This window comes from Myotis myotis, unplaced genomic scaffold (genome assembly GCF_014108235.1).
Source record: "Myotis myotis isolate mMyoMyo1 unplaced genomic scaffold, mMyoMyo1.p scaffold_m19_p_18, whole genome shotgun sequence".
Taxonomy (NCBI): domain Eukaryota; kingdom Metazoa; phylum Chordata; class Mammalia; order Chiroptera; family Vespertilionidae; genus Myotis; species Myotis myotis.
Window position 1 is genome coordinate 21287267 of NW_023416322.1, and position 24208 is coordinate 21311474.

The 24208-nt window shown below is 37.5% G+C and overlaps 1 protein-coding gene across 7 annotated transcripts in view; it reads left to right on the forward strand.

The window, feature by feature from the left end:
- The window catches only part of ABL2 (ABL proto-oncogene 2, non-receptor tyrosine kinase), a 93726-nt gene that overhangs the window by 33513 nt on the left and 36005 nt on the right, over positions 1-24208 (forward strand). For 2 of the 7 annotated variants that reach the window (XR_004973391.1, XM_036344434.1), the window contains exon 2: positions 23164-23226. The exons of 1 other annotated variant lie outside the window; for it this stretch is intronic. Coding sequence is in view for 5 of the 6 variants with exons in the window: in XM_036344434.1 (XP_036200327.1) it covers positions 23164-23226 (63 nt within the window). In the remaining variant the exon portion in view is untranslated. Of the gene's footprint in view, positions 1-10487; positions 10573-16852; positions 17028-23163; positions 23227-24208 lie in introns of those variants that run through there. 4 more of the 7 variants (XM_036344437.1, XM_036344435.1, XM_036344439.1 and 1 more) reach the window with 4 other exon arrangements.

The window sequence follows — 24208 nt, forward strand, 5'->3', positions numbered from 1 at the left end:
GGAATATCAAAGAGGAACAACTATAGTACTGGAAAAGCTTTAGGTTCATCATGTGTAAGTGCAGGGGGTGGTAAGCTTATTTCTTGTGAGGAGGTAGGAATAGGGGAGTACTATGTTCCCAGAGTATGCAGGGAAAGGAAAGTCAAAGGGAGATAAAGGAAGTGAACCTGTTGGAAGTGGAGGAAGGTTCTGCATAGGTCAGTATGTAAAAAAACAGGGATTGTTTTCTTTTTCACATAGAATTTCACATGAACACACACATTAAAGGGAAACTGTAATTAAAATGCTGGTTTACCAATACATATGAAATTTTCCCCCCCTTGCTTTAGTATTGTTTTTGTTTCAAAAAGAGCCTTAAGTGTCATTGTAATTTTTTTTGTAATTTATTTTGTCAAATAAAAAAAACAAGAACACACATTTATTTGTTTTGCTTTTATATAGTCACATATCCAGTTGGTGTTTAGATGTTATTCCTTTTCAGTTTGTTTGAATTAGTATCCAGGTAAGACCTATTTGTCACAATGATAATCTAATAATTGATATACTATTTAATAATATGTAATATTTAGTAATATATCTATTGACATTGATATATACCTTAAATCTCTGTTGATCTGTAAGTTTTCTGCCTTCATATACTGTTTTGTGCAAAGGAAAGTGTTATTTCTAAAAAGCCTTTGGCCCTTTGTAGTTTAAAAATTTTTTTGCTATGCTATTCTAATTATATCAGCTATTTCTTAGAACATGCTTTCAAAATATTTGACCGTTTTGGAAGACTGCATATGGAAGTTATTTTTAATTGGAAAATTTCTTTATAACTTAAGATTTTTAATAGTTTTATAATGTCCAGATGGGGTTGTTATATCCATTGTTATTACAATGCAAACTTTCCCATAATATTCTGGGTGGACATGTGTCTGACCCTGTTAATTCAGTATCTTCAGAAGAAATATGCTTGCTTTTTGGCCAGAGTTAAAATAGAGCTAGTCCAAATTTATATCTAATAGGGATAGATAGAATAGGCTTTATGGCTTGATTTTAGGAACACCAGCGGTGTCCCTCTGCCTACTAGCTAATGCCGAAAATTCCTTGGGGGAATTTTTTAACTGTGTAACCTGTTAAGATGTAAACATTATTCTGATGTTGGGGGTGGAATTATTTATACATTAGTTTTTCTACATTTACCTCTTTGTAGAAGTTACAAATCAGATTATCTTTAAATTTTATAGATTATATTTAAATCTAAAGCTCTAGATCATAATTGTGCTAGAGACCTTACCTGGAGAAGTAAACATCCTTAGGTCCTGTGTAGTTAAAATAAGTGGACTCTGTTCTCTTCCCCCTATTACTATCCTCTAATCCAGGGGTCCTCAAACTTTTTAAACAGGGGGCCAGTTCACTGTCCCTCAGACCGTTGGAGGGCCGGACTATAGTTTAAAAAAAAAAAACTATGAACAAATTCCTATGCATACTGCACATATCTTATTTTGAAGTAAAAAAACAAAATGGGAACAAATACAATATTTGTATTTGCATGTGGCCCGTGGGCCGTAGTTTGAGGACCCCTGCTCTAATCAAAGATAAAATTACTTCAGATAAGAAAATACTGACTTGGAATAGTCTGCATGTGCAGGTATGTGTGCATACAGAGTCATTGGAGTATCATAAGGGGTTAAAGTCCTTGAGATAGATGAGGACAGATTCACAAGAGAGGCCAGGAAGGAGGATGTACGAGTCCATCAAGGCCCACTTCCGGCCCACTTCTGTAGGACCAGACCTAATTAAGGAGGTACCTTTCCTTGAATTGTACCATGTACCAACTTTCAATTCTCTTTGTTTTTTGACAGTGCTGATAACCTATTTATTATTTCTAATAAATATGAATTAATTTGCTGTTCTACTTTGCTGTGAATTATTTTGGGCTCCAGCTCTATGAATAGCTTAGTGAGGAGAAAGGTATTTATTTGTGGTCTCTATCAGGATTCTTTTCTTTCCTTGGAAATATAACAACTAGTAAGGAACATCTGTAACCAATGGTAGTTACATTTGATGATTTTATTGTTTTTGTTCAGAAAAGAGAAAATAAATTATGCAAGACTTTTCTGGGTACATGAAACATGAACATGAAAACTAATTCTTTCAAGTTGCATGGAGTTCCTTACAGTATTTTATTTTTATTTCTTTGTATTTAAGTGTAGCATAATTAAGTACCTGTTGTACTTTATGATAGTGTAAAATGAACTTATTCTAACCAAATCTATAATTTAGATACTAAGCTCCTAAGCAGTCTCTGTATCTTTTATCTTTTTGGTTTTTTTTTGTCCCCATAGTATCTAGCTAACAGTAAAATCATCCTTTTAGTACTGTCCAAAATGGGGTGTGGTATTAAAAGGTTAGTAAAATTGTCTGTGATTCTGCACAAATATTATAATATTTGTAATATTATAATATTGGCCATTAATTATAAAGCCATTCACTAATCATATCAGAACTATAATTCCTTAGATTCATAGGTACAGAAAACAGACTGACAGCTGTCAGAGGGGAGGGGATTTGGGGGGCTGAGTGAAAAAGGTGAAGGGATTAAGAGAAGAAACATCATGGACACAGACAACAGTATGAAGATTACAAGAGGGAAAGGAAGCGTGGGGTGGGGGAGAAGGTAGAAGAAGGTAACAGGCATAAATGGTGACGGAAAGATACCTGACTTGGATGGTGAACACAATACAATATACAGATGATATACGTATTATAGAATTGTATACTTGAAACCTATGTACTTTTATTAACCAATGTTACCCCAATTCAATCATTTTTTAAAAATATATATTTTATTGATTTTTTTTACAGAGAGGAAGGGAAAGGGGTAGAGAGTTAGAAACATCGATGAGAGAGAAACATTGATCAGCTGCCTCCTGCACACCCCCCACTGGGGATGTGCCCGCATCCAAGGTACATGCCATTGACCGGAATTGAACCCAGGACCCTTCAGTCTGCAGGCTGACACTGTATCCGCTGAGCCACACTGGCCACGGCTTTAACAGATGTATAGTCCCTTAAACAGAGTAGTTGTTCAAAATTTTTGACTGATTGATGGTTTCTGTTTTTATTCATACTAATATAGATGATTTAAGCTCCCACTTTTTATTTCTTTGTTATTCTCAATAATAATTATGTTAAGAATTTGTATTGTGGTTTTATGTTTTTTTAGAGAAAGGCATTATTTAATGTTTGGTCTTCATGACTAATGTTAAGTAAAAAATAATATTGACTAGGTGTTTTGTCACCTAAAAGGATTTGGGAAAAAGAAAGGGTTGCAACCCAGTGCGTGCAAATGTGGCAAGCCACATCCACACCCTGGCCTGCATGCCAAGATGGAGGGGTATTTATGAATGGGAAAATGAAGTTCAGGGAAGGAGAAGCTAGAACCATAGAGCTTTATGATAAACACTGGAGGCCCGGTGCACGAAATGTGTGCACGGGTACGGTCCCTAGGCCTGGCTGGCGATCAGGGCTGATCGGGGCCTCCCTTAGTTCCGAGCCGTCCCCTGGTGGTCAGCACATGTCATAGTGAGTGATCGAACTCTCGGTCTCCCGGTCAAACTCCCAAGGGGACACTTTGCATATTAGCCTTTTATATATATAGATAGAGTTCTTCCTGTAGGGTTCTTGGGTGTAGAGTTCTTAACACATTGTATGCGGGAAACGTATTTATATGTTTTACGTATTTATACGTTCTACCAGTGTAGTAGAGTGCAGGGTACGTATTAATACGTTTTTTATAGACTAGCGGTAGAATGTGGGTAACGTATAAATACGTAAACTAAAGTTATCGTAATTTTACTGGACGTTGCCATTTGTGCAAAAAATTAGCAAAAATGGCCCGCGCCACCTGTTAGCGCGTGATAAAAACTACCCGCAAACAATGTGTTAACAGTTAAGCCCTGGCTCCTCTCATAGGAATGTTATCTTAAAGTTCCACCAATCTTTATCACTAAAGTCATCCACTTTTTTTTACCAGGGTTTTCTATAGGGTTGGATAGGATTAAATCTGTGTTCTTGAATAATTCAATGAGAACCACTTTACGTTATTTTCTATATTTGACTTTCCTTCCCTATCTTTTTCATAACTTCATTTAAATCCCTTGTTTTTGACTTTTGATGCCTCTCCTAGTGGTGGTAAGCTTGGTGTTTTGAGAAAGACTGGTTAAAATCTTTTTGTGTGCAAAGGAGTTTATGCTTTTCGTATTATACTTTGATGATTTTCATTTGGAATTGCTCTTTAGAAGTGATATTTATCTAAGTCAACTTTCTGAATAATTAAGGCAAGCAGAATACGGGGGAAATTTTAACTTGGAGATTTTTTAATAGATTTGCCAGTATAACCAAGCAAATCTATTTAAAGATAGTTTTCAGATGAAATTAGCCTATATCATCCTCTATGAGTATTGTGGAGAAACAAAGTCTTGTCTGAAAGGACTCTGAGTCAATAAGTACATTAACCAACTCAGTGTTGATTGACTTGAGTATATTACTTGGCCCACAGAATAGATTTTACCATTGCTTATTGGGTATTTTTGGCACTATTCATATTATTGAATGAACTAAAATTTGGCTGAAAATTTGAAGCTTCAACTGAAATAGTAAGTCATGATAGTTAATGTAATATAACAGTGTTTTTCCAACTTCTTTGTTCACATATTTTTTAAAAGAACTTCGAAAAGACCTAGGTGAGACGAAAATGGAGGATGTTACTATAAAGAGGATAGCATGAGGGAGATTTATCATTTTTGTATCTTTTACAAACAGGTGATGATTATATGCATCTATACATGTATTAAAATTCATACAACTTATACACTAAGAGAAAACGGCTGTCTATTCTCTTGCATATGTTTTGGGTGATATCTGAAAACTTTCTCATCACAAGTTTAAATCGTGAATTATTTATTTTTGGTATGTTAATAGTGACATTTTTAAGTTAAAGCCTTATATCATTTAACAAAATGTGTCCAGGAATTTAAATACCACAGTGATTTATCACCCCATTATCCATTTTAAAATTACATGAACAGGCTCTTTGTTAACAGCTGGAAGTTGTAAATTATTCTTATTTTTCTTTGGATTTATATTTCTATTTTACTTCCCTCATAGAATTTATCCTAATATTGTATTTTATTGATTACTCAAATGCCATAAGAAGCGTGAGAAACAAACACACACAAAGCCTGTTAAGTCTCCAATTCAAAATTGGCATATTGTCCACACTGTTAGACAGAGAAAGTCACATGGCCAAGAGCAACATCAATGGGGCAGGAAAATATACTTGCCCAATCTAGGGGTAGGTAACTCCAGAGTCTTTTGGTCAAGCATGTGGATCTATAAGCTATAACAGGGAGGAACAATAAAAATTGGGAACAATAATTCAACCTATCCTGTCCATCCTTTAATCAGACATTTAGTGATATATAATATAAATGATATGTAGTAGAATGAGACAGCAAAATAGAGATCTGAGGCAGTAGGAGTTAGCTAGGCAAAGTGGGGGTAGGGACAATGGGCAGAAAATACTTGGGGCTGGGAGAATAATGTTTGTGAAAATAAAAGGGTTTGGGGAACTATAGGGTTGAGTATGTCCAAAGTATAGGGTGAGAGGTCAGATGTTTACTAAAAGAGAATTGGAAGGAGATTATGCCACGTTCACTGCAAAAGAACCTTTTATGCCATGTGAGGGATATGAGATTTTAACTTCAGTGCACTGGGAAAATAATTGGAATGTTTTAATCAGAATAGGGATATAGTTAGGTTTTCTTGTGCTCTAGAAAAAAAATAAATTTTGGCTTTTGTTTAATATTAGGTTGATGTTAGGTAAGACCAGATAAGAGACCAATGTGGTGACCATTGTAAAAGCCCAGTTGAAGAATGAAAGTGGCCTAAACTCGGATAGTAGACTTAGGGCAGAAAAGAGATTGTTGAACCACAGAGAAGTAGTTTGAACTGTTCTCAACCGTTGAGTACATTGGTCACATTTTCTCAATTATATATAATTTGAATGTTAGAAAAGGGGCAGGTTTTTTTTTTTATTAATATACTAGAGGCCAGGTGCACGAAATTCGTGCCCTGGGGGAGGGGGTTCCCTTAGCCTGGCCTGCTCCCTCTCGAAGTCTGGGACCCCTTGGGGGATATAGCAGTGCACCAAGCGGCAAGTGGCTAGGGCGGAGCCAGAATTGGGGCCTGGTGCCACGCCGCTCACACTCATCCCAGCCTGCTGTGCCTGCTGACGAGGAGTTGGGAGAGGCTTCTGCTGTGGCAGTTGTGCTCACCAGCTGTGAGTCCGGCTTCTGGCTGAGTGGCGCTCTCCCTATGGGAGTGCAGTAACCACCAGGGGCAGCTCTTGCATTGAGCGTCTGCCCTCTGGTGGTCAGTGTGCATAATAGCAACCAGTTGTTCCGGTCGTTCCTGTGTTATTGTCGTTTAGGCTTTTATTATATAGACTAGAGGCCCGGTGCACGAAATTTGTGCACGGGCAGGGTCCCTAGGCCTGGCCAGTGATCAGAGCTGACCTGTGTGGCAACTGGTGGGGCAATTGGGGGTCCCACACTGGCACCCGCCTTGGCCAGCTTGGCATCGCCCACCTGATGGCAACGCCCCCCACCACCGCCGCTGGTCGCCTCCCTCTGCAGGGTGACCAGCGGGACAATCGGGGCCACCGCTGGCATCTGCCTTGGCTGGCCTGGGGACTTCGGGCTGGGGGCAGCTCCTGCATTGAGCATCTGCCCCCTGGTGGTCAGTGTGCTTCATAGCGACCAGTCATTCCACTGGTTGTTCCGCCATTTGGTCAATTTGCATATTAGGCTTTTATTATATAGGATGTCCTCAATCTTTAATTTTATAGAACAGTGTGAATGTTAGCTGTGTATATTAAAATGATTTGTAAATAGTAAAGTTTAATACAAATGCCAATTATTAATATTATGCAGGAAGTTCACTGAATTCCTTAGGAAAAGAGTTGATAAGTGAATATATTGTTTTATTGCAACTAGAGAAGCTCTATTTAACTATTATCTCCGTGACCTAGTGTGTATTGTAATATTTTCCATTTACTTAATTTAACTATTGGTTCCCTTCCCTATAAACCGGAAAATTCAAAATACGTACATATTTGGAAAAAAACCTCTTGAAATTGTTACTGTTCTTTAATGCCTTCTGATTGCCAACAAGATAAATCTGAATTTCTTGGTGTGGCATTCAAGTTTCTCCAAGATCTGGTCCTTGCTTATGTCTCCTACTTTAACTTTTTTAGCACTTCATTTCATGCACACACCCTCTCCACACAAAAAACAAACCCTGGCGCCATACTAATTCTGTTTTTCAGTTTCCAGAATATACTATGTAGTTTGCTATCATTAATCACCTATCACTTTTACCTACTTCAGATGGTTGATATAATAAAAATGACTTGTGTGTCTAAACTGGAGGTGATACATGAGGGTCAGATTTCATATTTTCAGTTTACTGATATACTCCTGGTGCTTGTTACATAGTGCTTGGCACAAAGTGGGTGTTCAATAAATATTTTGAATAGTTAATACATTGATGAATTATTATTAAAGGTAGGCATTTTAGAATTTTCTGTAGATTGAGATATTTTGTTTATGTGCATACACATTCACATACATTCCATGCCCAGAAACATGTGTATGTGTGCAGTTGTTGCATGCTTCCATAGAGTCAGTGAAACAGCTGACTGCTTGGATTACAGAGGATTGTATTGTAGATCTTTAGGAATGATCGAGGCTTTTTTGTGTGAGTCCCTCTGTAGGAATGTCAGTTCTGAACTTATATTGAAGTCATTGTACCAGGTGTTAAGTCTCATTGACTTTGGGCATTCCCTTAGGAAAAGAGGACTGGCACATTCCTTTCATCCCTTAGATATTTTATTATGTTTTGCCTGAACAACATAGGCAATGATGTGTTTCTGCTAAGATGCAAAGATCTTGGAATGCTGAATTCCACAAATGTTATCTGTTTAGGAAAGATCTTAGTTTCTTCTAAACTTCTGTCACAACTCCGAAGAGAACAGTGTTTATATATAAAATAAATGTAGAAATTTTAGGTTCTGAAGTTAAGCTGCAAATTCTCATTTGTAGGTGTTACTAAAATTTAGTGTTCTGTGATGATATACTTATGGCATGACTTTTTAAAATTAAATTTATTGGGGTGACATTGGTTAATAAAATTATATAGGCTTCAAGTGTACATTCCTATGATACATCATCTGTATACTGCATTGTATGCCTGCTACCCAAAGTCAAATCATCTTCTGTCACCATATATTTAGTCCCCTTAAATTTACCCCACCCGCCTTCCTTCTGGTAACCACCATATTGTTGTCTGTGTCTATGTGTTTCATACTAGCAAATAGAATATAACGATATGTGAAAAAAGAATACATCACAATCAAGTGGGTTCATTCGAGGGGCATTCCCTGGAATACTAGTTTATCGATGCTCAGTGGAAAGAGACTTGGAGAAAAGAAATCTGAGATATGCTCGTGCTATACCTACCTTTTGGAGGGCTACTTTGAACATGACTATATCAATGACTCTAATAAGTTAGACATTCTTTGTTGTAGGGCTTTTATTCAGCATTTTCCCATTTTATTTAACTATGGAGTACTTGCCTGTGACATCTACTATTTCATGGAATACACTTCGGGAAATACTGGCTTAACTTGTTACCCAAGATAGTGTGGCACATGATAAGTCTTTATAAGCATTTGAAAATATATTAACTCTTATCTTGAGTTGGGTTATATAGCTGATCATATTCTTCTCTTTAAAAAATGTTCTCTTTTTGCAACTCCTTATTCCCATTCCTAAGGACGTTCTAGGCAGTGGTTTGAAAGTTTGATTACTACGTAGACCAGTATCACCTCTGAGTGAGATGAGAAATACAAATTCTTGGTTACCACCCGAGGTCAACTGAATGAAAAACCTGGAGTGAGGCCCTATAATGTGTTTTTTAACAGGTGCTTCAGGTGATTCGTGTGCATACTAGTGCTGGAGAACCCACTCTAGGGAACCATTCAGTTTGGGGTTTTATTAGCAGAGCACCAAAATCTGAGAAGGTTTGGATCATCTAGGTGTGACTAGGATTAATCAGAACACTTTTCTGTTGATGATTCCCAAATTTATGTCTCTGATCGAAACTTCTCTGAATTCAGACTCTTAAATTCAGCTGCTAATGCCACATTTTCCTTTGGATGTATAATAGGTTTCTTAAGTTTAATATATCCAAAATGGAGCTAACTAAATGGGGTTGCTGTACACTCTTTAAACTACTCCTCTGGTGTCTCCACCTAGTTTTTGTTTTTTTTTCTGTCCTATGATTTTTACCCCACATCATAAATTAGGCCAGTGCTAATGGCAAACTTTACTATGAGACATAATTCACATAGTCATGTGAATACATATTACTTATAGTCTGTGTATTCACAGTTTGATACCGACAGATATAATAAAAATAACTTTAATACAGAGTTTTATTTACTAAGATATATTGTTAAAATTTTTCAGTAATTTTGCAATTTCAGTGATAGTTTTAAGCTGGAGAGAAATAGAGGATTCAGCAATAAAGTAATGGATTGATGCTGAGTGTTTTTATAGGTTATTTGAATTAAAAAATGTGTATTAATATGAACCTTAACCAAAAGAATTCTGTAATTTGAAGTATGGTTTTTTTCTTATTACCTCTAACACTTATGCTGTAGGGAGAATTCTGTTGCTTTGGATAGCCAGCAGTCTCTGAAATAAGGGTAATGAATAAAGTCTTTGTTTCCCTTAGTTAAGTCAATTGGAAATATGTGAGTTCAGCCAGCAGGAAATAGCTTGTAGCCAGGACACAAGTATAGGGAGTGTAGTATCTATAGACATGGACGTGTCACTTCATAGATACCGTAAAACGAGCTCCATGGGTCTGAAACAGGAAAAACCAGCCTTTTGATTTTTAGCATCACATGAAAGGATTGTTATGTTGCTAAGTTATTTGCAGGACAGTGACATGTGTCCTGAAGGGTAAGGTTAGAGAACCTTTAGAACTATAAGAAATATCTCCTACTGCATACCCACATATACATTACTTTTTGTGTGTGAGATGTTTGTGAGGTGAGTCATATACTAAGGAAAGACTTTTGTCTGCCCAACCTTTGAGGAGAAATCAAAAGGAAAGACAGTCTGTTTTGATCTAAATAAGATTGTTCAAAGAAGAGATGAAAGTTGTGCAGTTAATTTAGAGAAAAAGTTATTTGTTAAGATGTATTCTAAACTCTGGCATGACCTATACAAATTTTTAAAACTCTGAGTCATTGTGCATTAATTCTGGAAAAGTATGTGATTGCTCAGCTGCTGGGAGTAAATGATGAAATTTCCAGTCCTGTGATTGGTAAGCATGTATTTAACATTCTGATTAGTTTCTTAGGTTTGACTCTTCTGTGTTATCCTATGTGTGAACAGATTGACCAAGGTCATTCCACTTGGGGAGTCTGGCTGTCTTCAGATTCTTTTCCAGAAGGTAAAAAAGGGACTTTTGTCAGTGTTTTTGTACTACTTTCTTGAATGAGGGAGGCAGCCTGAACTAGTGAAAGGAGCGTAGGTGTTGGTGTGAGACAAGACCTAGGGTTTTGAATCCTGGCTTTACCAACTTGTCAAGTTATTTAATTTCTGAGCATTTGTCTGTTAGTGCTTCGGGGCTGTAGATACTCATATCTAATAAAGAGGGAATATGCTAATTGACCCTCAGGCCATCACAAAGATGGCGGTGCCCACAGCCAATAAGGAGGGGGATATGCTAATAGACTGCCCACCCTCAAAGATGGCGGCACCCATAGCTACAAAATGGTGGCGCCCAGTCTCCTCAGCCCTGCCGGGGCAGCAGGCATGCGGCAAGGCTGGGCCCATGCTCCACGTGCCTGCTTCCAGAGACCCCCCCAGTCCCCTCAGCCCCCCCAGCCACCCAGGGCCAGCCCGAGGCGCGGGCAAGCCTCAGGTGTTGGCTGCCCAGCCGCCCAGGGCCGCCCGAGGCAGAGGTGTGATGGGGCATCACCTTCCCCTGATTGCCAGGTCGCCTCCCACCCCTGAGGGCTCCTGGACTGTGAGAGAGGGCAGGCCAGGCTGAGGAACCCCGCTTCCAGTGCATGGATTTTCATGCACCGGGCCTCTAGTGATATTATAAATGATAATATATCAATAGGAAGACTTTGAGTCCAAAGTATGTTGATGTCTGTGGTTTTGTAATTAGAGAAAGCTCCCACTCTAACAGGCGCAAATGAGTCCTTTAAGTGTTTGGAGGTTTTGGAGAGGTATGGAGCACACTCTCAGCCAGAGTGACAACTTATTTATAGTGGTTTGTGACCCTCCAAAGCTCAGTGCTACTCTACAAAATCTCATCCTTTTGGATTTAATTTATTTTGTTAGGGAAAATTTGAATTAAATTAAAATCAGTAATTAAATTTATTTAGATTAGTTTAAGTTAAATTTAATTCTCAGTAGTGTTATGATCCCTAAAATTAGTACGCTTTTCTTAAATTCCAATAAATCTTTATTTTAAGCAGCTTTGGACTCTGCCATTCAAAAAGTGTGCTGTCATTGGTTAAGTTAAATATCTGAGTGGACAATTTTCATTTGTAAAACAGGGAAAAATGGTTAAGTGCATTATGGAGTCCTTAAATGAGATTATATGCATGCAGAGTGCTTAGTGGAGACCTTGACATTATAACTGAAAACTTTAGTTCTTTCTGTATAATCTAAAAGGGGTGCTAAATCCATTAAAAGGTAAGGATAAATTTATTGGGCTCAAGTTGAAAATTTGTATGGCTAAAATAACTCAGAGGTATAGAATCTATATAAAAGCCTAATATGCAAATTGTCCCCATGGGAATTCGACCAGGAGATCAACTGCTTGCTATGACATGCGCTGACCACCAGGGGGGCAGTGCAGAACGAAGGAAGGCCCTGGCCAGCAGCCGGGGAAGGGAGGCCCAGCCAATAGCTGGCAGCCAGCAGCTGGATCAGGGAGGCCCCGGCTGGCAGCCAGGGAAGGAAGGCCCCAACTAGCAGCCAGCAGCCGGGGAAGGGAGGCCATAGCTGGTAGCCGACAGTCAGTGAAGGGAGGCCCCAGCCGGCAGCTGGAAGGCCCCAATAGGCCCTAATTGCCAGCCAGGCCTAGGGACTCTACCTGTTCATGAATTTCATGCACCAGGCCTCTAATTAAAAATAAACAACTGAAGAGGCTCTAAAATATTGCAAGATTAATTCTCTTTAGGTCAGTTAGTGATAGTAGTTAATGGCCTTTCTTTTTAGCTTGGATACACTCTCAATTTGAGTGTATCACCCAACAATCAAAATGGCATTTTAATCACTACTATGCTTGGTATCTCCCTTTATCTATTTAATTCCCGTATTATCTTATAAATGGTAGTTCAAGTTCTTAGAGTCTCCTTGGATCTGACCTCTCTGACCATTTCTGATTAAGTAATCTCTTCCTTTGCCTAAAACAGCTATTGTTGTACTAAACTAAGACACTTTCTATAGTATATTTACTATAATTATTACTTCCTTTTTTGTCTTTTTCCCCTCTAATAAGATGAAGTTTCTACAAGTACAGAGTCATTATGCGTCTCTGTCCAATAAAACCCAGCAAAGTGCTTTGCTAATAAATAATGATTAGTAAAAAGGATTGCTAATTTAAAAAATTCAGTGAATCTGAGACTTCCTGTCACAAACTAAAAAAACTGGCCTGGCCAGCATGGCTCAGTGGTTGAGTGTCGACCTATGAACCAGGAGGTCACTGTTTGATTCCCAGTCAGGGCACATGCCTAGATTGCAGGCTCGATCCCCAGTAGGGGGCATGAAAGAGACACCCGATAAATGATTCTCATCATTGATGTTTCTCTCTCTTCCTCTTTGAAATCAATAAATAAAAAAAAATACTTAAAGAAATTAAAAAGCTATAATGACATCTCTTCTATTTCTCTACACCAGTGTTTCTCTTGGATTTAAAAAAGCTTATTAGCTTTAGGGATCTTTTTGTAATGAGGGGCCAGTATTTGTTCCGAAAGCCTTGATTTCACAAAAGGAAAGATAAAGTGGTGAATGCTGAGAGTAAAGTATCATAATGATGCTCTCCTTTCTTCTTAGGATTCTAGCCAGCTGCTATGTTGGGAGGGTGAGGAACAAGGGTTAGTAACAGGCAGGGACATGGCAGCTGCCATCTTAGAGATCATCTGGTTCTGACACCAGCTTTGTTTCTTCATCTCAGTAATAATGGAGCTGAATATATTTTAAGATCTCTCATTAGATCCTGAAGTACTTTGTGCCCAGCTCTCTCCAGTGCTTTTTAATGCTGATATGAAAAAGGGATAGGTGGTCTGTTGTGGGTTAGTTTACCTGTTATAAAAGTGACAGCTCCATTTGTGAGGTATTTAAAATTTAGGACCTACAATAGGAAGAATCAAATTTTTTTCTTGATTATATCTAGTGATAGGATAAACACGAAGTTGTATTTTGTAATGTCCCATTTGTTGATTTTTATTTACTGCCCATGCTTCTGACAGCTTGCAAAATGGGAAATGTAAACAACAAAAGAAATGGGAAAGTGTTTTACCTTACTAGAAATAAATTGAAATATAGTTAGCAAAATAAATGGGAAGTGTTCTACTGTACAAGCAGTGAGTTGCAAATTTAAACAAGTTACTGCTGTTTGTCTTTAAAATTAAATATATAAGCACCATTGTGAAATGAGTATTCTTGCAGAGTTGATGAGTATAAAGAGATAAAATTTTTTGTAAAGTGATTTGGAGCCCTAACTGGTTTGGCTCAGTGGATGGAGCGTCGGCCTGCAGACTGAAAGGTCCCAGGTTCGATTCCGGCTAAGGGCATGTACCTTGGTTGTGGGCACCTCCCCAGTAGGGGGTGTGCAGGAGGCAGCTGATCGATGTTTCCAACTCTCTATCCCTCTCCCTTCCTCTCTGTGAAAAATCAATAAAATATATTTAAAAAAAAGAAAAAAAAGAAAGTTATTTGGAAATATGTATCATGAGTCTTAAAAATGTCTTTGATTTGAAAATTTGCACTAATGAAGTAATGTTAAATAGAGAAAAATTGGGGCATATAATGTACATGTAAGTGTTATTGGTGATAGGATCAAATTAAAAATGATGATACCTCTGAAAGATGGAATATATAGAACCATTAAAAAGAAAGCTTTTGAAGATTTATAAGACTATGGAGAAATTTTCATTATATAGCTTATAAAAGCAGTGAATATTTTTTTGTATTCATTTATTAACACCTTAATAGCAGATAACTATAGTGATCATTCCTTCCTTCCTCAGTCACCCTTCTCAACCTTGGGTAGTTTTTCTTCCTTGCTGGCTCTTTTATTTGTCTCCTTTGCTGCCGCCTCTTCTTTCTGTTTAATCTCTAAATGTGGGAGTACTTCAATGCTTGTCCTGGGTCCTGCCTCTTGAGTGTGTCACTTGTGGACGTGTAGTGTTATAATCTGGTATGGTCTGAAGCTATCCACCAGATGCACTGGCTCTGGGGCCTCCAGGGAGATGCAAAGTCAGCCACTGCCTGGGACCACCTGGCAGGAGTTACCCAGCTATCTGCAGATGGCTATTATTTGAATTGGGCTTGGAAATGCCCAGGTGAGGCCAAGTTGTGAAGTAAGACAGACTGGTGCTAGTGCTGGGTCTTTGGTCTCATATTGATAGGTATGGGGTACGCTGATGTCAGCTGGTTCTTGTTTAAGTGATTTTAGGAAAGTCTGAAGCCTGAGCCAGGACAGGCTATTCATATGGAAAAGCCATTGCAAAAGCTTGGTGAGGCTGCAAGTTGGATGGGGCGGGGTTTCAGGGAATCACCAGGGTGGAGCAAAAAGTGTGAGCCATGCTGATGGAAACTCAGAAATGCCTGCCAGTCAGCTCTGCAAGGGGGTGAGGTTCCAGTACAGAAATAATGGCTCCTGCGAGCATCTACATTTGGGAGAAAGCCGCCTTGAGTTCCTGCCCCGATGCCATACAATCTATATAGATATGAATAAAGCACAGATTATGGAGTTCCTTTTCCTTATATATATTTTTATAATCTAAGGAAGGAAAAGTTCAACATGGTATTTGAAATTCTGAATAATTAAATGAGATAACCGTTGTCATTTATGTTAACAGAACTGGTTCCATAAAGATTAATTTTATTAAAAGTGTAAGCTTTGTTTAAACTAATAATTACTGCCATCAAAGTCATTCTTCTTCTAAGGTTACATTATAATTTTGTTTCAGCTTTATTGAAGTCTATTTCAATCCTGCTATCCTATCATTTTACCTTGTTACCTTTATTGACCTGGAACCTGGCTCAGTGGCACATAGTAGGTGCTTAATAAATATATATTGAATCCATGAGTGTTTTTAGCTGTATAGTTACAAACATTCTTTTTTTTTTTTTTAATATATTTTATTGATTTTTTACGGAGAGGAAGGGAGAGAGAGATAGAGAGTTAGAAACATCGATGAGAGAGAAACATTGATCAGCTGCCTTCTGCACATCTGTACTGGGGATGTGCCCGCAAGCCTGGTACATGCCCTTGACCGGAATCGAACCTGGGACCTTTCAGTCCGCAGGCTGACACTCTATCCCCTGAGCCAAACTGGTTTCAGCTACAAACATTCTTGTATTATTTTTGTAGATTATAGCAGTAAATTAATTTGTTATTTGTAGGTGTTGCTAAATTCTCATAAGATACTCTTATTTTCATATTCTTAAATTTTATTTAACTTTGTTCCTGTATATTAAAAAAGATTAGGCTTTGGCTTTTAAAACTTTAGCACTGCAAAGTTTTCAACACTATTATGTCATGTTTTTAAACCTTAATTAAGCTACTAGAGCTCGGTGCATGAAATTTATGCACTGAGGGTGGGGTCCCTCAGCCTGGTCTGCACCCTCTCACAGTCCGGGACCCCTCAGGGGATGTCTGCCTGCTGGCTTCAGGCCTAAGCTGGCAGTCAAACATCCCTCTCACAGTCCGGGGCTCTCTCAGTCTGGGACCCCCTTGCTCCTTAACGCCTGCCTGCAGCGGAGGCAGGAGAGGCTCCCACCACCACCATTGCGCTCGACAGCCATGAGCCCAGCTTCTGGCTGAGCAGAGCTCCCCCTGTGGGAGTACACTGATCACCAGCAGGCAGCTCCTGCATTGAGTGTCTTCCCCCTGATGGTCAGTGTGCATCATAGCAACCAGTCATTCCGCCTTTTGGTCGATTTGTATATTAGGGTTTTATTATGTAGATAGAGTCAAAATGTTAGTGAAAGCAGTCATTTCCAGGCTTCTGTGCTTATGAATCAGATTGTAACTATTTCTTTGGCTTTGGATTTGTGGTTTCTTGAACTAATTTAAGTGATGCAAAAGATGAGTCTCCTTAGGCGTTTCCTTTTTTTAAAAAGTGTAGTTGGTGTTTTATTGTAAACAGATTTTCTCCAAGGAAAACTTGTGTTCATCATCCATTATGAATGAAATCCCATCTGTATATATCAGTCCCTATATATTTTATTATTTGCTACCCATATGTGTGGGTTTTTACTTACTTGGTTTTTGTTGTGTTTTGTTTTGTTTTTTTCCCAAAAGAGTTCCTGCGGTTTTGAAGTAACTATTCTGACTCATTATTTTGCTAATTGCTAAATATTTTCCTTTAGGTTACTCCCAATCTACTTTGGCATTTGTAAATTCTTACACTTCTGTTGGTTCCCTCTGGCCACTGGGTGTATGACTCAGTGTCACATGCATGTGCTATTACTTGTCAGAGTGGAATTCTAAGACTTCCTCATGACATAGAACAGTTTAACTTTCGTGCTTTCTGGGCAGAGAAATGGTCCTGGGGACAGTTCTACTTCCACCTGATAGTTATGGAAGAGATCAGGACACGTTGCTTTGCTGCCTGTGCAGTGAGGCCTCAGAAACTGCTCTACCTACCTTATCAGGTATGATTCAGAGAGGTGATAGTTTGGGGGAGGGTAGTTAATCACAGTAATCAAGTGTGAATGGAGATCTCAAAAAATGAATCGTATCTATTACTATCTTTTTTCTTAGCCAGTGATATTTCGTGCGCGCACGCGTGTGTGTGTGTGTATGTATGTGTGTGTGTGTGCACTCTGGTATTTTACAGTAGGACCTCAATAAGTACTTACTGAAAAGAAGAATAAATGAGTAATATGTAGTATTTTGTGGTCTTAAGATACATGTGGCTTGATATGAAGAACTTAAACTATATTTTGAGAATTGTTGAATAATTTATCCAACCACTTTAAATAGTTTTTAAAGAGGTATTATAAACTATTAGCTTTTAGGAGAATATGCAGTTTGGTAAAGTAGAATTCTGGCAATACAAGTGTTTATAAAATACTTGGAAATACCTAAGCTGAGAATTTGTATATTAATTTTTCTAATTTCTACCTGACAGATTTCTAATTAAATTGATAAAAGCTACTGAATGACTAATTGGTGAAAAGTGTTTTTAATACAATTTAATATTAAATTTATCTCTGAATTTCAGTTTTAATCTGGATTTTAACTTGTTTAATCCTGATAATTTACTTTATAAGCTGCTATTTTATGTTTAGCCTTATTTTTATTGTATCCTGCAAGTGTATCAGTAGAAAAAGGTAATAAAACTACCTTCTCTTAATACTCAAAATGTATTTCTGCTACCTGTGTCTTGTATTCTATATATGAAAATTAGTCTTCTGTTGCCTCATCTAAGTGTGATCTTCCCTATAACAGTGATTAATAAAAGATCTATCTTCTTATCTAAGGTACCTAATGTATAGTAGTCACTCCACATTGTTCAAAATTAAACATTTCCAGACTACACACTTGAATTTGGGTGGGTGCAGGACATCTGAATCATGTGTATGTTTTTCTGTTTTAAACTGTTGAGTAAAGTGGTATAGACTAGACGCCCTGGATGGCACTGTAACATTTACTCTACTTGCTTTTCCTGTGGGATTTTTTTTTTTTGTCTTTATTTTTTAGCTTGTTCTCCTCATTTAGTTCTTTAAGTCTTTATGATTTAATATATGCTCATTCTTGGCCTCAGGAAAATGTTAGGATGTGTTGTTTTTGGAAAATTTTCCCTTTGTTTTGTGCTACTGGTAGGATGGCGTTTCAGTGGATATCCTGTGCAGACAGATTGTACGGGAAGTTGACCCTTAGTTTTCTGAGAACAAAAGACTGAGTGGGGAAAAAAGAAGGAAGGAAGGAAATAAGATCTTTTGACTTGATCATAAAGGTTATAAATCCAGAGATGGGCAGAAGGGGAGTGGGGGATAAAAAGGATTGTTTCCCATTATGGTTCTTTAGTACTTTGGCTTCAAAAATTACTTTTATCCTGTTTTTATTATTTTGTATACTTGAGAAATGTATAGTACTGTTTGGTCTGAATATGGGATGAACAAAAGTAGGTTTATAGTTGTTCGTATGGAAAATAATAGAATAATTAATAAATAATACAAGAATAAACTGTTTTGCATACTCATATCTGTACTTACTTTTGCCTAACCCTTTATATCTTTTAAGTTTATATAAGATTGTGTCGTAGGTCTCATTCTTTTTTCTCCTTTTGTCAAATAACATGGTTTTTAATAAGCTGACTTGCCTTTAACAATCCTCCTTTGAGCTTGTTGGAGTTCCTCTTCAGTACATGTGAGCTACACGTCACAGACATGTCTTGCACATTGACAGTCTGTCACTCTACTGTCTTCTGTGCAGAATTTCTGCTCATCCAATTTTAATGCTTTATCTTCTTTGAAACCTTTATTGACTTCAGAGCTTTGTGTTCTATTTTGTCCTCTGAGAGCATCCTTTGAGTACATGATTCATTTATTCAACATTTTTTTTGAGAGCCCCTTATATACATGCATTATTCTGGATGCTTGTAATTTGTCAGTGACCAAAGCAGACAGAAATTGCTGTCCTCATAAAACTGGTATTTTGGTTGGGGGAGTTAATTAATACACATGAGTATAAAAAAAAGTAAATTATATATTTTGTGGTATTAAGAGCTATGGAGAGAAATAAATTGGGAAGGGAGACATGGGGAATGTGGGAGTGTTGTCAGGAATAGATGTATTTTAAAATAAGACAGTAAAAAAAATACTGCCCCGAGGGGGTAACATTTGAGTAAAGTGTCATGTGGATATCTTGGGGAAGAATGGTTTCAGCGGTTCTCAACCTGTGGGTCACGACTCCTTTGGTGGTCGAACGACTCTTTCACAGGGGTCGCCTAATACGTTCTGCATATCAGATATTTACGTTACGATTTATAACAGTAGCAAAATTACAGTTATGAAGTAGCAACGAAAATAATTTTATGGTTGGGGGTCACCACAACATGAGGAACTGTATTAAAGGGTCGCGGCATTAGGAAGGTTGAGACCACTGGTTTAAGTAGAAGGTAAAGCCAGTACAAAGGTCCCAAGGCCTGCCTTGTTCAGGGAAGGCCAGTGGTCAGAATGGTGTATATTAGGGGAGTAGGAGTTGGAAGATGAATTGGGTAAGACAAGTTGTAAAAGGTCTTGTAGGCCCTTGTTAGGACTTTGGTTTTTACTATAAGATATAGGGAGCCATCTAAGATTTTGAGCAGAGGAGTAATACAGTCTGATTTATGCTTTAAAAACTGGGTGGTGTGCCCTAGCCTGTTTAGCTCAGTGGATTGAGCATAGTGCACGCCCCCTGCGCTCCCCCTCCAGCCCTCAGACTGAAGGGCCCCAGATTTGATTCAGTCAAGGGCATGTACTTTGGTTGCAGGCTTGATCCCTGGCCCTGGTTGGGGTGCGTGCAGGAGGCAACTAATTGATGTGTCTCACATTGATGTTTCTCTCTCTGTGTCTTTCCCTCTCAGTGGGAAAAATATTCTGGTGAGGATTAACAACAACAACAACCTGGCTGGTGTGTTGAGAACAGACAGTAGAAAACAAGGATAGAAGCAATGGAGATCAGTTAGGATAGTGAAATAATCTAGGTAAGAGATGATGGTTATGACAGGGTGGTAGTAGTGGAGGGGGTGAGAAAGGAATAGATTCTGAATATTGAAAGCAGTGCCAATAAAATTTCCTGATGGGTTAGTTGTGATATGTGAGTGCAAAAAAGGAATCATAAATGATTCCAAATTTTGTTTGAAAATTTTTTTCTTTATTGATTAAGGTATTACATATGTGTCCTTATCGCCCCCATTGACTCCTCACCCCCACACTCATGCCCTCACCCCCTGCTGTCTGTGTCCATTGGATTTGCTTATATGCATGCATACAAGTCCTTTGGTTGATCTCTTCCTCTTCCTCCCACTCTCCCCTACCTTGCCTCTGAAGTTTGACGGTCTGATTGATGCTTCTCTGTCTCTGGATCTATTTTTGTTCATCAGTTTATGTTAATCATTAAATCCCACATATAAGTGAGGTCATGTGATATTTATCTTTCTCCAACTGGCTTATTTCGCTTAGCATAATGCTCTCCAGTTCCATCCATGCTGTTGCAAATGGTAAAAGTTCCTTCTTTTTTATAGCAGCGTAGTATTCCATTGTGTAGATGTACCATAGTTTTTTAATCCACTCATCTGCTGATGGGCTCGTGGGCTTTTTCCAAATCTTAGCTGTTGTAAATTGTGCTGCTATGAACATAGGGGTGCACGTATCCTTTCTGATCGGTGTTTCTGGTTTCTTGGGATATATTCCTAGAAGTGGTATCACTGGGTCAAATGGGAGTTCCATTTTTAACTTTTTGAGGAAACTCCATACTGTTCTCCACAGTGGCTGCACCAGTCTGCATTCCCACCAGCAGTGCACAAGGGTTCCTTTTTCTCTGTATCCTTGCAAGCACTTGTCGTTTGTTGATTTGTTGATGATAGCCATTCTGACAGGTGTGAGATGGTACTGCATTTTTGTTTTGATTTGCATCTCTCGGATGATTAGTGACTTTGAGCATGTTTTCATATGCCTCTTGGCCTTCCTTATGCCCTCTTTCGAAAAGTATCTATTTAGGTCCGTTGCCCATTTTTTATTGGGTTGTTTATCTTCCTTTTGTTAAGGTGTAGGAGAGAGTCCAAGGTTTTTCGTCATCCCCCTCTCACCACCCAGCTTTATTGATATAGTTGACATACAAGAATATGTAAGTGTAAGGTTTATGATATGTTGATTTGATACACTTGTGTATTGCAAAATGATTACCACAAGAGCCTTAGCTAATACACCCATTACATCACATAATAACCATTTCTTTTTCTGTGGTGAAAACATTTAAGATCTACTCTCAGTAACTTTCAAGTATATAGTACAGTATTATTAACTATAATCACTATGCTGTACATTAGACTCCTAGAACTTGCTCATCTTATAGCTAGAAGTTTGTACTCAAGCTTTCAAGGTTTTTGGTCTGAGCAACTAAAAAGTTGAAATTGCCATAAACTGTGATGGGGAATTCTGTGGAGAAGCAGATTTGGGGGAGGGAATGGAGAGTAGTTTTTTTATAGTACAAATAGTGGTCTATAATCTTTATATTCTGAAGCTCAGCATAAGGCTATTGAATAGTAGGTGTTCATTAACAGATGTTCACTATAATTATTAATTTTGTAAACTTTAAATTATAATATACTGTGTTTCACAAAGTAAGATATAAATGTATGGTTTTTGCTGTTTTGGGGTTGGTTTAAGAGTTGGTTTTAGTGTCTACTTGATTACTGTTTCTAACTTGGTCATCTATAATAATAAAAGTGTAATATGCAAATCAATCGAACGGCCAAACAGCAGGACCTTCCAGACGACCTTCCAGATGACCTTTTGAACAAAGCCAGGGCCACGAGGGCCTACCCTTGCACAAGTTTTGTGCATCGGACCTTTAGTGGATAATACAGAAGTTAAGCTACCCTTGATTTTTGTTCCTCTTATAATTTCAAACAAGGGTCTTATACTTAAAAAGAAGGAAATGCACTTGAATTGTTTGATAAACATTAAACAGAGTAATAATCATGTTACTGCCATCACTGGCAAGAAACATCAGTGTGGATCATGTTATGTTTAGTATGGAACCTCATAAATATTGTGAATATTCTTTGTACTTCTTTTTATGTTAATAAAGGGTTGTCATTTCATAACCCAATGGAAATTCTGCTAAAGTAGATAATTTTTCATTAGAATAAATAATAACATAGAACATGTGGCCAGTTTAAAGGATGTTTTATATAATACAGTGTTTTGTTCATTTTATAATTCTAATTCCCAGTCACTATAACTCTGCCTTTAAACAAAGAGCAACACATTTGTTTCAAATTAACTGTCAGGACATCTGGACATATCTTTAGTTTGTCATAGTTATTCTAAATTTAAAATAAAATTTAATTAGCTGTGGAATTTTAAATACATATTTCTTTTAAGAGAAGAAGGAATGTGATGAAGTGAAATAAACTCTAAAACTGTTAAGAATTACAGATCAACCTACATCAGGGATTTCTGTCTATTTCATGTATAGACAGTGATGCAGCCATTTTTAAAACATTGGTTAATGCTATTTTAATATTAAAATACATGCCATTGTTTTCTGTCACTTATATTTTTGTGTAATTTGGTCATTCATTCAATCAACAGTTATTGAACACATATAACTCCTTGCTAGAAAGAAAAAGTGCCATTCTTATGCCAAAGAATACTTTGTAAGGTTTGGGAGACAAACATGAATTGAGGATGTAGTAAAGATAAAGATAGAAGGTATTACTACAGCAAATGCAATGTTTTTTTGAGAGCACTAGGAGGAGGAATCTATGAGGCTTCTTAGGGGAGGTTATTGGAGCTGAGTGTTATGAAATGAGTCAGCCAGTCAAGAAAAGTGTGGAATGAGACCACATTCCAGATAGACAGGACAGTGTGAACAAAGGCAAAAAGATAGGAAGCATCACAGTGTATGTTAACATTTAAAATTTGAGATGTGGAGTGGGTGGAGGTAAAGCTAGAGAAATAAGAGACCTGATCTTAAAGCCCTTGAAGACCATATTAAAGAGATTTTAGCTTGATGGTAAACTATTGAAGAAAAATCTTAAGAAGAGTGACATGGTCAAATTTTTGTTTTGAATAGATCACTTTGCCAGCTGTGTGGAGGATGGATTTGAGGGAGACAAGACTGGAGGCAGTAGTCCAGGTGAGAGACGATGGGGATTTGAACTAAGGCATTGGCTATAGAGATGGAGAGGAGGGAATGGATTTGAAAAGAAATAAAACCACAGATTAAAGGCTTATTCTCCTGTAAATATGATAAAAACCAGTTTTAAATTAAAAATGATTGGAGGAGAAAGAGAGACATAATAGAAAAGTTAGTGGCACATAGCTGCTAAAAATAATTCCAGTTCTTAAGAAAATTGCTACTAGAAAAACAGAGTATTTTTTGTATAATTGACCTGGGCTGTAAAAAGATGTTTTGTATAGTATGACTAAACTTAAGAACCATAAAGCCTTGAGGAAGAAACCAGGTCTTACAAGGCTTTCACCATTACACATGACAGAAACTCAATAAATGTACATTGTTGGTGATATTTTCTAGAGCATTCATTTAAGTTCCTATTTTACAAAAATGTATCACCAAGGAAAAGAAAACAGGGTAGAATTTTTTTCATTAAAACAACAATTGTAAACTATTATAGACAGCGTTGCATGGTAACACAAAATTATTTTGGAATGGTGAGAATATTGTTTGAAACCAAAACATTTTTCTGTTGTTTAACAGGTAATTTTAGGATTGTTTTTTCTAGAAGCACTATTTTTACATGTAAATGGAGGATCTGGATTTACACAATATGTACATATTTCTTAAAATCTGTTATCTTTTTCACAATTTGTTTTATATGGACAGAGTAAGGGAAGGAGGGGAGTTTGGGAGGATTTATAAAACATAACTATTCCTTCTTAAAACCACCACTCCACCATAACAAAATATTGTATTTTTATAAAACAAATTGCCAGTTCTTTTTGAGATTTCTTCTTTCCATTTTGAGAAAACTGCTTTTCCTGTTAATTTCTGATTTAGGTGACTGCATATAAATCACAGTTAACTGTGTTCTTTTCATTTTGTCTTTTCTCTATCTTGTTACATTTTCAACAAGTAGATTTCTCTTGGGTTTAGGGGA